Consider the following 14,909-nt stretch of genomic DNA (forward strand, 5'->3'; position numbering starts at 1 on the left):
ATTATAGGGGCCTAGAAAGATCCATCAGCATCAACACCTCAGGGCAGTCCTTGCCTGTATCGATTGGTTGCCCTTGATCTCAACTGTGAGGAGCAACACACCTCCAGGCCAACGAACGTTGATTGGTGCTGAAAGGAATTGCAATATTATAAAGGAACCGGCTCCTCAATGTGTTTATCATTACTTATAATTGATTGTACAGCACGCATACATTCTCAGAGTGACATATTACAACACAAATATAACAAATAATACAGGAGAGGCAAATCCATCCCTAGGAATCTACTCTCAAGACAGAGGTTACAATCTCATAAACAGAAAGTCAAAGTCGGCCATGTTTAAGCCTTCTATACATTTATACACACCATCCTTACATTTAATCTACTAATGACACTAAAACATTGACATTTCACATTTGGTTAACATGGATTGGGTGCACATAGTTCTGTGGGAACATGCCGGTCACTCCAGAGATCCTCCCTCTCCACCAGTTTGGATCTGAGCAGTCCAGGACCTCAATGATGTCCCCTCGTCTGAAAAAAAGTCCTGTGGGCTGATCTGGGGTGAAGTCATAACGAGCTTGGACATAGCGTATTTTTCTCTGTAAGGATACAAAGAGAGAGAGATGTTCATCTAACTCAAGGATCCCCAACCTTTCTTACTCGTGAGCCACAGTCAAATATTAAAAAACTTGGAGAGCAACACAAGCACCATAAAAGTTCATGGAGGTGCCAAATAAGGGCTAAGATTGGCTATTAGGCAGTCTCTATGCACCCTATCAGCTTACAGGCTTTATTTGGTAGGAAATTTTGTTTTTATTCAACCAAAACTTGCCCCCAAGTCAGGAATTCCAAAATAACTACCTGGTTTGGGGGCACTGAGAGCAACATCCAAGGGGTTGGGGAGCAACATGTTGCCCCTGAGCCACTGGTTGGGGATCACTGATCTAACTGAACATTGGAGTTCCATATCATCCTTGATTTCTCCAGCGAAAGAATGTAAAAGCTTTGCTTGCCTGTGCTGTAGTAGTAGGTACATGTCTATACCCCACCCTGCAAGGCAGACAAGCCAATTAGACAACGCTGGGCACAAAGTAAAGCAGCACCATACAAGCTCCTGGTTGTTGGAGCCCTGAGTACGTTTCCAGTTGTACTCCAGCTCTATGCTAATAAATAGGCCCTCCAAAGACTTTATACATCACCTTTTATCTCCTACGAGGCTCTGATAAGTTAAGTGGCTAGACCAATCAGAATCCCTTTGATAACACAATGCCTGGTTATACTGTACAATAAAGGAGTCTGGGTTCCATCTGCTTCAGATCAGCGTATTTCTTATAAAAGACAATTATTTTGGTGCTTTCCACATGGCTGCCCAAGGCTACGGCTGATCCCGAATTCTCAGCCATCTGAGCGCATGTAATCACCACTCCTGTGATGTTTAGCAGTATCAGCAGAAGGGACCAGCCTAATCCCTGTCTGCTCCTCTATGTTATTGCCCAATAACCCTTGCATTAATAGGAACTTGCAAGTGCTGCTGTGTGGATCATATTGCACCCACGCCTTGCAAAACAGCCAGCCTTGCAATAAATCATCACCTCCATGCTGGAGCAGACAATCCCCGAGCCTAAAATCCATCTATGGGATTCCCAGATCATTACAGGAAAAAAGTGTTTTATCAGAGAGATACTTTCAGCATTTACATATGACTGGGACAAAAATATGGTAGCTCCCACCAACTTTTTCACAGCTGATCCAACTCCAGTGTCAGACTGGGAACCCAGGGGCCCACCTCTTTATTCTCCTAGTCTCTTTTATTTACATGCTAGCATCTATTCTTCCATCTATTTCTACTCTTCCTTCCCATTCAGAAATAGGGAATGACCATGAAACAGGCCAAATGGTCAGGAGCAGGAGGGCCTATTTACACCTGGGCCCACCGGGAGTTTTCCTGGTATCCTGATGGGCCAGTCTGATACTGTCCAACTCTATTAACTATTTGCATTGGGAGAGCAGAAAAGAACCTTTGACTGGAAGACCACGTGGGGGTATTAAGTATTGAGCTGCAGGAATTGGTGCATCATGTCCAGTAACCACATGGTCTACCCTAATGTTACCTTGATGGGTCCCTCTAGAAGTGATGAGATGGTTACCTGGCTACCTTGTGCCACTGATGGGCAAACAAAATTTGCTTGGCTTCTCTCTCTGGTTTATGTGACTTTATAATGGTCATACAAGATGTTGCCCAAATAAGCATGGATATAAATTGCAACATTTCTGGTGCAGGGCTGATTGCAGGGCCCTAAACAGATACTAATTGGAGATGGCTTGATTTTCTGCCTCCTTATCCCCAAAACAAAGCTCTAAAGTGATACTCTCCTCAGATTTTGCTGACGCCGCCATTAAATAAGAGACAGAGCGACTTGTCTAATTATGATTTCTAAAGGATGGGTGGAAGCAGCCTTGTTCTGCATCGTGGGGATCAAATGTCTTGTGAAGGATATGCATATTAATAAGATGAACCACTGCCAGTTTGAGGCTGATACCTTGATCAAAAGTGAAAAATCCAATAAAATCTGATCTGCCTTAAATCAGTGATGTCTGTACCAGTGTAGATGTCAGTACTTGAAATTTAGTATCAGAAACCTTGGGAAACGTGACTTGTTTTCCAAATATATATTGAAACTGCACACCAGTCAGAACACAGGTAGGCCTTATAGCAACTACAGGGCCTGCTGCCTCCATGGTTACATCTCATCTACTTTCCTCCACTGTTACATCTCATCTACTGCCTCCATTGTCACATCTCATTTACTTGCCTCCATGGTTACATCTCATCTACTGCCTCCATGCTAACAATCTCATCTACTGCCTCCATGGTTACATCTCATCTACTGCCTCCATTGTCACATCTCATTTACTTGCCTCCATGGTTACATCTCTTTTACTTCTACTTTCATTATTGTTACATCTCATCTACTTGCCTCCATGGTTACATCTCATCTACTGCCTCCATGCTAACAATCTCATCTACTGCCTCCATGGTTACATCTCATCTACTGCCTCCATTGTCACATCTCATTTACTTGCCTCCATGGTTACATCTCTTTTACTTCTACTTTCATTATTGTTACATCTCATCTACTGCCTCCATGGTTACATCTCATCTACTGCCTGCATGGTTACATCTCATCTACTGCCTCCATGGTTACATTTCATCTACTGCCTCCATGGTTACATCTCATCTACTGCCTCCATGGTTACATTTCATCTACTGCCTCCATGGTTACATCTCTTCTACTGCCTCCATGGTTACATCTCTTCTACTGCCTCCATTGTTATATCTCATCAACTGCCTCCATTGTTACATCTTATCTACTGCCTCCATGGTTACATCTCATCTACTGCCTCCTTGGTTACATCTCATCTACTGCCTCCATGGTTACATCTCATCTACTGCATCCATGGTTACATCTCATCTACTGCCTCCATGGTTACATCTCATCTACTGCCTCCATGGTTACATCTCATCTACTGTGAGTCTCACACTGGAAGCTTTAGGTTATATGTTATGCTGATGGAACATGTACCTTTTCTTGGCCTAAAACACTGATCCAAGCAAGTGAACTACTAAAACTAAAAACTAAAACAAGTGAATGCTAAAAGCTTTAATGTGGAAATCAGTGCATCAATAGATTGCTACGTGGAGCTGCTATGCTACCTGTGCCCAGAAGATGGAGTCTCTGGAGAAGGGGAGTTGATACAAGCTTGCCAGAATTCAAATGATCTTGTCCCTTGACTAAAAATACATTTGATGGGTTCAGCCTATAAACAGCGAGTAGCACAGGGGCATGGAAATATGCAACAAAAAGCTCCTTTGGGGCCGGACATCTGTTGTTCCTTTTTCTGTAGAAGAGAAGCATAGACACTATCTGAACTGACAGAAATAAATATAAATGTATTTTATTGACAGAGATACCTAATTCCTTAGGTTGAAAGGAAACCATGATGCTCTGGCAAACCATATCTAAACCCTTTTAGGCTCATAGTGTCATCCAACCTCAGCTTGTTGCATTGTGAAGTGATGGATTCTGGGACTTAACGTCTCTCTCTGCTTTCCAAAGAATTTATGTACTTCCCACTATGGAAAGAATTCATCACTTCACAATGGGCCGAGGTGAGGGAGGGGTTGGTCGACACTGTGAGCCTATGGGGAGTGGGAAATAGGAGTAACTCCAGATACTCTTTTCAAGGGGCCTCATAGCTATCTGCTGTGTCTGTGATTACCCACAGGGATATTCTATGCAGAGCAGTATTTGCTGTATAAAATAACCTTGTGCTTGTATTTGGGCATTATTATAAAGGAAACAACTACAACTCACAGGAACGTTCCTCAAGCTCCTCTATAACCCGGGCTTTGCTGTTGATCTATGCCAGTGGCACACAAGGAATAGAGGTTCTTGGCAGGGAACACACTATATGCCAAACACTGTGCTTTGCCCAACCACCTACAGACGCACAATAGGTAAAAGTGATTAATGACCATTTGTTCAGTGCATTAGGCGTCCCTGCCCTAGAACATTGTGCTGCTGTTATTATTATTACTAGATATGCTGACAGATGGAGATGGAGCTACTGCTGATTTCCACCAGCAAAGGTTCCTCTGCACCAGTCACAGCAATCCAAGTAACTTCCAGTATCCTAATGGCTTAATGCAGAAGCAGTTAGACTTCTTTGGCTCAAGCAAGCCCTCCTTTGTCATCAGGTTCCCAACTGCTATTAAAAGAAATGTTAGTAGCTCCACTATGGATCTGCAAAGATCTAAGTAGTAGGCACTAGGGCCCATGTAATGTTTATCTACTGGAAGGCAAAACACCTGCTACCGCTCACTGCCACCCGTCATTTACTTTAATGGAAACCACCCATCACAGGTTAAGAGTGAGTAGCTTCGCTAGTGGTAGGCTTAACAGCAGACGAGTCTGGGCACCCCTGGGCAACTGTGGTATTCTCTGACTAGCCACTCTGATGGGTCACACTTAGTGATGGGCGAAATGTTTCGCCAGGCATGGATTTGCGGTGAATTTCTGCTTTTCACCATTGGCGGATTGTTTCGGGAAACGGATGAAAAAATTCGCCGGGCGTCCAAAAATTGTCGCGGGCGTCAAAAGAATAGCCGTGCGTCAAAATAAAAAGTTGTGCCGTCAAAATAAATAGTCGCGGTGTCAAAAGAATAGCTGCGGCGTCATTATAAATTGTCGCGCATCAAAAGAATAGTCGCGGTGTCAAAATAAAAAGTCGCAGAGCCAAAAGAATAGTCGCGGTGTCAAAATAAATAGTTGCGGCGTCAAAAGAACATTTTCGTCGCTTCTTGAATTTTTTGCCCTTCTGCGAATCTTTTGAAAGACTCGCGCATTTTTCGGCGAAGCAAAACGGGACAGATTCGCTCATCACTAGTCACACTATTATGCCTCTTTATGACCAAAGGCTTTTTCAGTTGAAACCCCCTTTAAAGTCCAATTTTAGTCCCACCACAGTTCCAGGAGTATTTGGGACAGCTAATAAAATGTATTCCCATAGGTCGCCCTGTTTCACCTGCAGGCTGGGCTTCCAGGTTCCTCTTAAGGTGGCCATACACGTGGCGATCTGACGATGTTTCGTACGACCATCGGTCACACGAAACATCGTCAGATCCGCCACACACCATTCAGGGCTGAATCGGCAGGTAAGGAGGTAGAAACAATAGGATTTCTACCTCCTTCTGCCGATTCAGATCTGAAGGGAGAATTTTGGTCAGTCGCCTTCTATGGCGCCCGATCAAAATTTTCCAACTGGTCCGATTGGCGAGTCGGCCGATATCAGCAGCTTACTGCGATATCGGTCGACTCGCCGACATACCATACACGCACCGATTATCGTACGAAACGAGGTTTCGTACGATAATATCGGTGCGTGTATGGCCACCTTTAGAGAGAAAAGAATAATAATCTGACATGGGATGTTTCTGGCCTGGGGTGGGGCCTTGGGCAGCAGTTACACCAAATTCAGTCATTATTTAACACTGACTGGGCTTTTATTTGGCCCCACTGGACTGGGCTCCTCTGAGGGGCAGTTTGGGAAGCAGTTATATAACTTGTGCCACCAGGATACTGACTCATATTCTGAAAACAAAGAGAAGGAAAGTATAAAATAACTGGGTTTAGAGAGAGTGAATCGGGGAGAAGGGGGGAATATATAGTTATACCACAAGCAATATGTATCTTGAGGGTAAGTACATTTTATTTATGCTCTGTTGCCTCCACCTGCAGGAATCTACTCATCATTCTCTCAGGCTTCCGCTTAAACCCCCCCGCGGGAGGAAACTGGACAGGACAGAGAAGTGAAACTATTCTTCTGCATGTTTGTGGTCTCCCACCTTTCTTTCTTGTTATGAGAGAGACCGCAGGCTATATACTGTATTTATAATGGCCGCCTATCTAAGTGCAGGCAACTCAAGGCTGTGCCGCCACTGGCAACTACATCTCCCATTATTTGCAGTCAACTCACCTGGCACCCAAATAACTAAATATAGGGACTCAACGATGCTCTTTTATGTTTAGTACAATTACTTCCTGGAATACTGTCTTTTAGATCACTTAGATATGATGATGACTTTTTTTTTACTGGTTACACAATTCAGATACTCCCCCCAGAAACCCAAACACATAGCTTTCTGGCAACTTAATGATAAATTTATATTATTTGAAGGAAGACCACCCCAATAAGTAAATATATGTACAAAACACCCCTTTTCATGTTTAGTACAATCGCTTCCTGGAATCAGTTACGTTGATGACATTTTCAGAAGGTATAGGTGTAATTTTTCAGCAAATGTGCACATTTCCGATAATCTTCCAGATACCCGTTTGTATGGTTTTGTGGTCACTTTATAACGTTCACTTTTATACATATAAAATGAGTGGGTTTGATGGAGCCTTGTGATGCCCATCTGGGTTCTGCTCGTTACCGTTATTTATGCTGCACATAATAGCAACAGAAATCCATTTGTCGTCGCCCATTATTAGTATGTGTGCTATTGCCCTAACTACTGGCATTCTTTGGGTACCCTTCCCATTGAGCCAAGCTTTCAAATGAGATTCACTGGAAATCTGCCATATAAATTGCCCTGCTGAGAATGTAGAACACTGAGTGCCAGCAGCCTGGCTGACAGACGTCAGTGCTCCGGAGCTGAATGTTGTACAGATGGAATCTTCTTCACTTACTAACGCACTGACACTGTCACACCTAATTGTTAGAAGCAAATGGACAACGTTCCTGCACCGTGGACAGATTTATGGCATCTTTTGTTCTGAGTCTGACAAACTGCTCATACCCATTAATACACACTGCCTTTCTTTTATTTTCCCTTAAGGTTATGGTCAGTCCCTGTTATGAGGAATTTTAATTACAGGCCCCTTATGATGTTAGGCATAAAGCAGGTGTCTCTTCCGACACTCGGCTGGGAATGTGGCTTCGTTTTCCCAGTCAGATTCCCATGTAACTGGGCGGCTGAGAACGTAACTTTTTCTTATTATAGGCCGTGGCTAAATCCTCAGCCATAAAGCGTGACTGAACTGTAGCGTTGTAAGGGAAAGGTCAGAAACCAAAAGAATCAACTGTCCCTTTTGCACCTGAATATAACCCAAGGGCACATACATACAAAACACTGGGGGTCCCAATGCAATCCAGTGCGGGGCCCCTATATAGGCTTAAGGTGGCCATACACCTTCAGATCCGCTCGCTTGGCGATGTCGCCAAGTGAGCGGTTCTTCTCCTGATATCCCCACCTACGGGTGGGCGATATCGGGAGAATCCAGGCTAATTCGGTTGTTTGGCCCTGGGGCCAAATGATGGAATTATAACAACGGGTATAGGCAAAGTTGGTTCGGGACCACATCAACGAGCCGATGTGGTCCCCGATCCGACTAGATTTTTTAACCTGCCCGATCGATATCTGGCCGATTTCAGGCCAGATATCGGTCGGGCAGGCCCGTTGGTAGTGCCCATACACGGGCCGATTAGCTGCAGAATCTGTCTAAGCTCTAAGGGACCTATATCGGCAGCTATTATCGGCCCATTACCTGGCAGAGAAATACCAGGGCCCATATCTGCCTCCTGCAGGGTCACTTGGGTAACATTAACCTCTAGATTGTTTGTTTAACCTTATAATTAGTGGCACCTATCATAGGATATAATTGTAAGACAACAGTTCCACCCATTTTCCAAATACGAAGATCCTGTAATTTCTCCTAATGAGATATTCCAGCGTCATTAATAAGGCACTTAATACATTAATCAAAGTGCAAAGGGCTGATTAGCCTTGAAATATTTCTTATTTTCGGGATGGTCCTTTTTTTTTCTCAAGGATATGTGCAATCTTCCGATTGTGTAGGCAAAGCGAATAATACGAGCCATTGTGAGAGCGATGGGAGTGTTATTTGTTTTTAATCAAGTTGAATTGCTTGCTATCGGCCCGATGATCGCTGTTAGGCAAATATCTCCCTACTTCAAAGACAGAGATAGAGAAGGGATCTCTTTGATAATGGAGACGGTGGGGACGCTTGCCAGCCATTGTTTTACTCAAGGCAAGTGTTTCAGTTCGCAGCAAAAAGGGCAGTTGTTGGGATTTAGGGTACAGGGGGCCATATGCTGGATTTAGGGTACTGGAGGCCATACGCTGGATTTAGGGTACAGGAGGCCATACGCTGGATTTAGGGTACAGGAGGCCATATGCTGGATTTAGGGTACAAGAGGCCATATGCTGGATTTAGGGTACAGGAGGCCATATGCTGGATTTAGGGTACAGGAGGCCATACGCTGGATTTAGGGTACAGGAGGCCATACGCTGGATTTAGGGTACAGGAGGCCATACGCTGGATTTAGGGTACAGGAGGCCATACGCTGGATTTAGGGTACAGGAGGCCATACGCTGGATTTAGGGTACAGGAGGCCATACGCTGGATTTAGGGTACAGGAGGCCATACGCTGGATTTAGGGTACAGGAGGCCATACGCTGGATTTAGGGTACATGAGGCCATACGCTGGATTTAGGGTACAGGAGGCCATACGCTGGATTTAGGGTACAGGAGGCCATACGCTGGATTTAGGGTACAGGAGGCCATACGCAGTCCCGTGGCCTTTACTGCCCTTTATGGGTTAAGTTGCTCTTCATTCCCTCAGAGTACACTTGCTGAAGATGTTCTTCTCCTGTTGTATGTGGGCCATGAGATGCCACCACAGAGGGTTCAACTGAAAACTAACTGGGAGAGTACTGAGGTAAGAAGAATCAGAATGAAGAGGTAGATCCTCACAGAGATACCACTAAAATACACAGAAGTCCCATGTCTTTGGTGTCCACACCTCAAAGGATTTGTTATCCAACATCTCCATAGCTTAAAGGTGGCAATACATAGTAAGATCGGCTCGTTTGGCGAGGTCGGCAAAAGAGTAGATCTTCTCCCTATATGCCCACCTATGGGTGGGTGATATCTGGCTAATTCGATCATTTGGCCCTAGGGCCAGTGTAGGTGCCGTCAGATCGGGGACCACATAAATGAGCCAATGCGGTCCCCGATCTAATGGAAAAGTTAAACCTGCCTGATCTGCCCAATTTCAGGCCAGATGTTTCTGCTGATACACCGACCTAAGGTGGACAATATCAGGCTAATCACATTGTTTGACTTTAGGATTACAACTACGCAATACAAGCAGAGCGAAGTCCACATTAACAAGCCAACGCGGTCCTAAAGGTGGCTTTGCAGAAGATATGGAGAGGTTTAGTCCACCACAGATAGAGTGGAAAAGCGCGGCATTCAGCATAATCTGACAAGAAGATATGGACTTAAGTTCTCACCAGAGATTGTTTGTCTACCAAATCCTCGTTATCACAGGGCTTTACTAGCCATTTGCAAATAACCATTACTGCTCTAGCTGGGAATAAGCACCTCCTAGTGCTGCACTGCTGCTTGTGGTTTCCATAATGCCGACTCCTGATCCTCTGTGAGATAATAACATGCAGAGGATAATGACTTGTATGTGAAGCCTTCATTAGACTCTGCCCTTGGCATCTGGGCATATAAAGACTGTATCACAGGGCAATTATAGCAGGGCACATTTATATCATTATTGCAGCACGGCAATCAGAGGCTTGGCCTTGAAATTGCCCTAATATAATTCATAAACTGCTTTATTTGTGTTTGAGGGTTGTCATGCAAAACTCTGTGTGTACAAAACAGACGATGATTAAAGAGGACCTGTCATGTGCTTATCCCATTAATATTCTTTGGAGATGAACCAACCACTCATTTGGAACTGTGGGAATCATGGATCCAACTTGGGGTAGGAAGGTGAGACACATGTTTTATCAGTGGCTTGGGAGAGCCAGGGGAGGGGCCATGAAAATGGAGGAGGGACTTGTGCGGACGGGGAGGTGTGAAAGCCAAGGTATTTGGTGCAGCAAGAGCCGGAAGAGACATACAGACCAAGGGGGGGGGGGGGGATTAACTGGCTGGAAAACGGGTCAGTAGTATAGCCTTGGGAACTAGTGGTGCACGGGCCAGCCCAATGCCGATCGGTAGGGTTACCACTTGGCCGGTAAAGCAATGCTTGATGCCAATGTTATTAATAGGGAAGAAAGACAAAAATATAGAAAGGCCGGCAATTTGTTACACTGGCAATACTACCCAAGGGCTTACCTACAGGTCAGGCAGGTTTGAGCTAGCAAATTATCCCCCAGTGGCAAGTCACAGATGGGTGGTGGCTATTCAGGCCCTATCCCCTGTGACCTTACTGAAAGGGGTGGGTCAGATTCTGGTTTGAAAACATCATTAGAGGACCAGTTCAGGGTGCAGCTGGGTTAGCATTGGGCAGGCTTGGGGTCAGCATATGCCTCACCGTTGGGTTCCAGTACTACTTGGGGCAATGTTCTGCTCATACAACAATACATAACTTCATAATGAAGAAAAACTCTTCTAAAGAGTAGAGGATATGTAGGTAGGGATGGGTATTTGTTTTGCTTTACTAAGTTTATGAGTAAATATGGCCCTGTAGTGTTGGAATGGCCCCTTAGCTTCATTATCACCGTCATATTCATTATTTTATAATAGAGTGTCAATAAGGTTCACAGAGCTTTACTATACCATTACAACATACAGAGGGCCTTAACACATAAGGGTTACAGAATGAAACAGTATGGCTGGCGCTGGTCACAAGAGCTTACGCTCTGAAGTGGCATGCATTGCCAGACATCCTTTCTTCCGAGCAGTTGGGCAGAAAATAAAAATAACTAAAAATGTACAGAACACTTTGCATCTCGTACAATAATAACATTTCATGCTGTCAGCGAATTACTTTCCATTGTTATGGAATATGAAAGGGGAAGTAAATGAAAGAGCACACCTGCTTCCTGCCTGAGAATCAAGCAACAGATCACTTTGTCAGAAAATAAACAGGTTTATATCTTAATCAGAGCAGGCAAATTCATGTTAACCCTAAATGCAGGAGGATTTCCTTGAGGGTTTCTTTGTGGGAATTTATCAGAGGGTTCGGTGATCCCTTCCTGCAATGTAGCAGAGCCAGTAAAGATCAAAGGCCTTTAGTTATGGCACATAGGGGTTTAAACAGCTTTACTAACTGCTTCTTATTGGCATAAGGGGGAAGAGTCAAAGGTCGACTGGCCTCTCAGAGAACCAGAGGATCTCCTGGTGGACCCTGGTCAATGGCGATTCTCATCAACCCTTGTAAGACTTGTTATGTAAGGAGGACTTGGATATCAGGTTCTCTAGGAAAAGAGGAGCCAGTCCAAGGTTGAAAGAGTCACAGGTTGCACTTTAAGGCAATTATCTCTTATAAAGAAAGACCCGTGGTGCTTCCCAAGGTCAAGGTATGTGAACTTTGGAAAGTTAATGGCCTTTTTGATCTTTGTAGTGTGCCAAAAAGCTTCATAAAAGTCCACTTGAGAGGCACAATAGGTAACAGACATGGAGAACTGAATTCTGGTCATAAGATCGTTTCAATACCTCCCAGCAGAGACATTTCCACCAATCATGGAACAAATGCTATTGGGTAATAAGTAATACAGGAAGGAGAGTTGGTAGGGAAGACTGTGGACAAATAACCAGAAGCAGTGATATCAAAGGCAAGGCTGAAACTGCCGACTGAGCCAGCAAATGCCTCATGAAAGTTTGGGGAAATAAAAATGGTTTCCATTAAACAAATATGAAAAGGACAATTCTTTAAATATCAAAGGCAACAGAAGAAGTCTGTACTAGGGTATGTGGTGACCAGAATGGACCAGAGTGGATTCAGAGTACTTTCAAATACTATGGTAGCATTCGAAAAATACATTTTGCCACCTCTAATCTATGCTAAGTTGGCTAGGCAGCAGTTCCATGTGTCTCCTATCTCCCATGGCAACCTCAGCAAGAAATGATTACGGTTAGGCAACTAACAGGCCACCTGAAGGGCTAAAAAGTGGCCATTGCTGGTTTTTAAACCCATCCCTGTGAACACATACCTTCTGTTCCTCATCACAAAGAAAGACCTCGTGGAACTTGGCAATTGAGTGTCTTCTATAGTAGTCCACCAGCTCGTTCAAGGAGTTGAATTTGGCCTCCCACAGGTAGTATTTCCCGTTGCTCTCAGTGTCTCTCAGGACCTTGAAATGTTGCACGTGGTGCCCATAGCTGTAGAGACAATGAGATACCAATGATGTACAAAAAAGCACGGTGATGGCATCTACAGGTACTTTGGCCACTATGAGCAAAACTGGCCAATGGGAGTCTTAGATCTTCTAAACCCAGAAATGTTGTGGTGGTTCGTTTTATAAAAAGCCCCCATAGTTGCAAGTGGTTGTGCTGCAGTAATATGATCAGGGCAGCCCCACTTTGCTCCTCGGCCAACTAAATCAGTTATAAATAGACCCATGTGTGAATGCTTCTACAGCAATGATGAACTGCTATTGTACAAGTCACTGAGCCTCCTCCAGTTCTGTTTTTCTACTGATTAGGTGCACGTTTATGTGTTATCTCTTCCCCTCGGCCAAGACAGAATGTTCTGATTTAACACCTTGATCAAGTGTTTCTATCCTGTCAGCTCTAATTATCCCTCTGTTCTGTATTTGTTCTCCAAGCACGTATTGTCTGTGTCTGGGCTTTGTCATTTGCATTTCCTTCAGTGGCAGACAGTTTGGATTGTATTCCACCCGTCAGTTTATTTGCTGTAGTTAGGAGCGTCACATAGTTTAACTATAGGTGACTAGTCAAAGGGTTACTGTAAGGTATGTCATTCCCCTGCTGTATAGTCATTTATTGTATGATGTATTTGAAGGATATTAGAAGCTCTCATGTAAACAAGTCCAGACTGGCAATCTGTGTATTCTGGCAAATGGCTGCTGCAAGATGCCATAGACTTGAGAGCCACAGTCAAATGTAAAAAGACTTGGGGAGCAACACAAGCACCATAAAAGTTCATGGAGGAGCCAAATAAGGGCTGTGATTGGCTATTAGGGGCCTCTATGCACCCTATCAGCTTACAGGGGCTTTATTTGGTAGGAAATCTTGTTTTTATTCAACCAAAACTTGCCCCCAAGTCAGCAACATCCAAGGGGTTGGGGAGCAACATGTTCCCCCTGGTTGGGGATCACTGGGTTGAACAATCCCTATTCATTGGACTGGTGGGGGGCTATTTGTGCTTCTGAGCACCTGGTCATATGAAAAATTAGGAACCCTTCTAAAAAGTACGAGTTGCTGGGTTGCCATGATTGATGATGGCTTATGTTTAAGTAAAATGCAGCCAGTGCAACCCTTCCAACTGGATTTTCTACTCCTCCTTTTTTACCTTAATCTGGCCATAGATATTATTGTATGAATGGCCATAAGTGCAGTCTTCAAAATGTCATTTTTCACAGGAAAGACAGTTGGGCAGGCTGGCCATGTAGGTAAAGATGCCGGCCAGGAAACTATGGGGAATGTCACTCTGTCACTGTTCTTTTGTAAAGTCAAACTGATTGACATTGACAAAGCGGTATTTAAAGTATAATAATGTATTGGTCAATCCTACCATGGACACACATGTCCCAAGCAATAATTGTATGTAACAATAATATCTGCTTGTACTGTATACGGTTAGCTATAGGCTTGGGCCAGTGATCCCCAACCAGTGGTTCGGGGGAAACATGTTGCTCCCCAACCCCTTGGATGTTGCTCTCCGTGCCCCCAAACCAGGGAGTTATTTTTGAATTCCTGACTTGGGGGCAAGTTTTGGTTGGATAAAAACAAGATTTCCACCAAATAAAGCCCCCTGTAAGCTGATAGTGTGCATAGAGGCCCCTAATAGCCAATCACAGCCCTTATTTGGCTCCTCCATGAACTTTTATGGTGCTTGTGTTGCTCTCCAAGTCTTTTTACATTTGACTGTGGCTCACGAGTAAGAAAGGTTGGGTACTCCTGGCTTGGGCTAAACAAGCAACCGGGTTAGCCAGGGTGGACCTATAGTCTAACCTTGAGTTAGCCCAGATCCAATGCATGAAGGTGGAGCAGTAAGTCTCTTGATGTTGGCAACATGGGAAAGCTCCAAGTTACTGGCAGCACCTTACATTGGGTTGCTTTAGTAATATGGATATCTGAAGGACAAGGGGCTACAACTAGCCTATTCATATTTAATAACTTTTAAAAGAATAATTGCACATACTCTTAATTTTAATGAGTTTTCCCTTTTGCTAAATATATTCCATTGGTAGATCATTTCTAAAAGATGTTTATTCCCATCATTAGCAGGGACATAAACAAGCCCCAAATCGCCCTCCATTGCCTTCAGGGAGAATAATTTCAAAGCCAGGGCACCAAGCTGTCAGTTGACTCCCAGCTAAAGACTTCCAGC

The 14,909-nt window shown here is 44.1% G+C and overlaps 1 protein-coding gene across 1 annotated transcript in view; it reads right to left on the minus strand.

The window, feature by feature from the left end:
* Window positions 1–170: 170 nt before the first annotated feature.
* grap (GRB2 related adaptor protein) overlaps window positions 171–14,909 on the minus strand; it is a 36,816-nt gene continuing 22,077 nt past the window's right edge. The window contains 2 exon segments of the mRNA NM_001345939.1: window positions 171–601; window positions 12,547–12,715. Of these exon segments, the coding sequence (NP_001332868.1) occupies window positions 410–601; window positions 12,547–12,715 (361 nt within the window). The 3' untranslated portion in view covers window positions 171–409.

This window comes from Xenopus tropicalis, chromosome 9, assembly GCF_000004195.4.
Source record: "Xenopus tropicalis strain Nigerian chromosome 9, UCB_Xtro_10.0, whole genome shotgun sequence".
In the NCBI taxonomy this organism is placed as follows: domain Eukaryota; kingdom Metazoa; phylum Chordata; class Amphibia; order Anura; family Pipidae; genus Xenopus; species Xenopus tropicalis.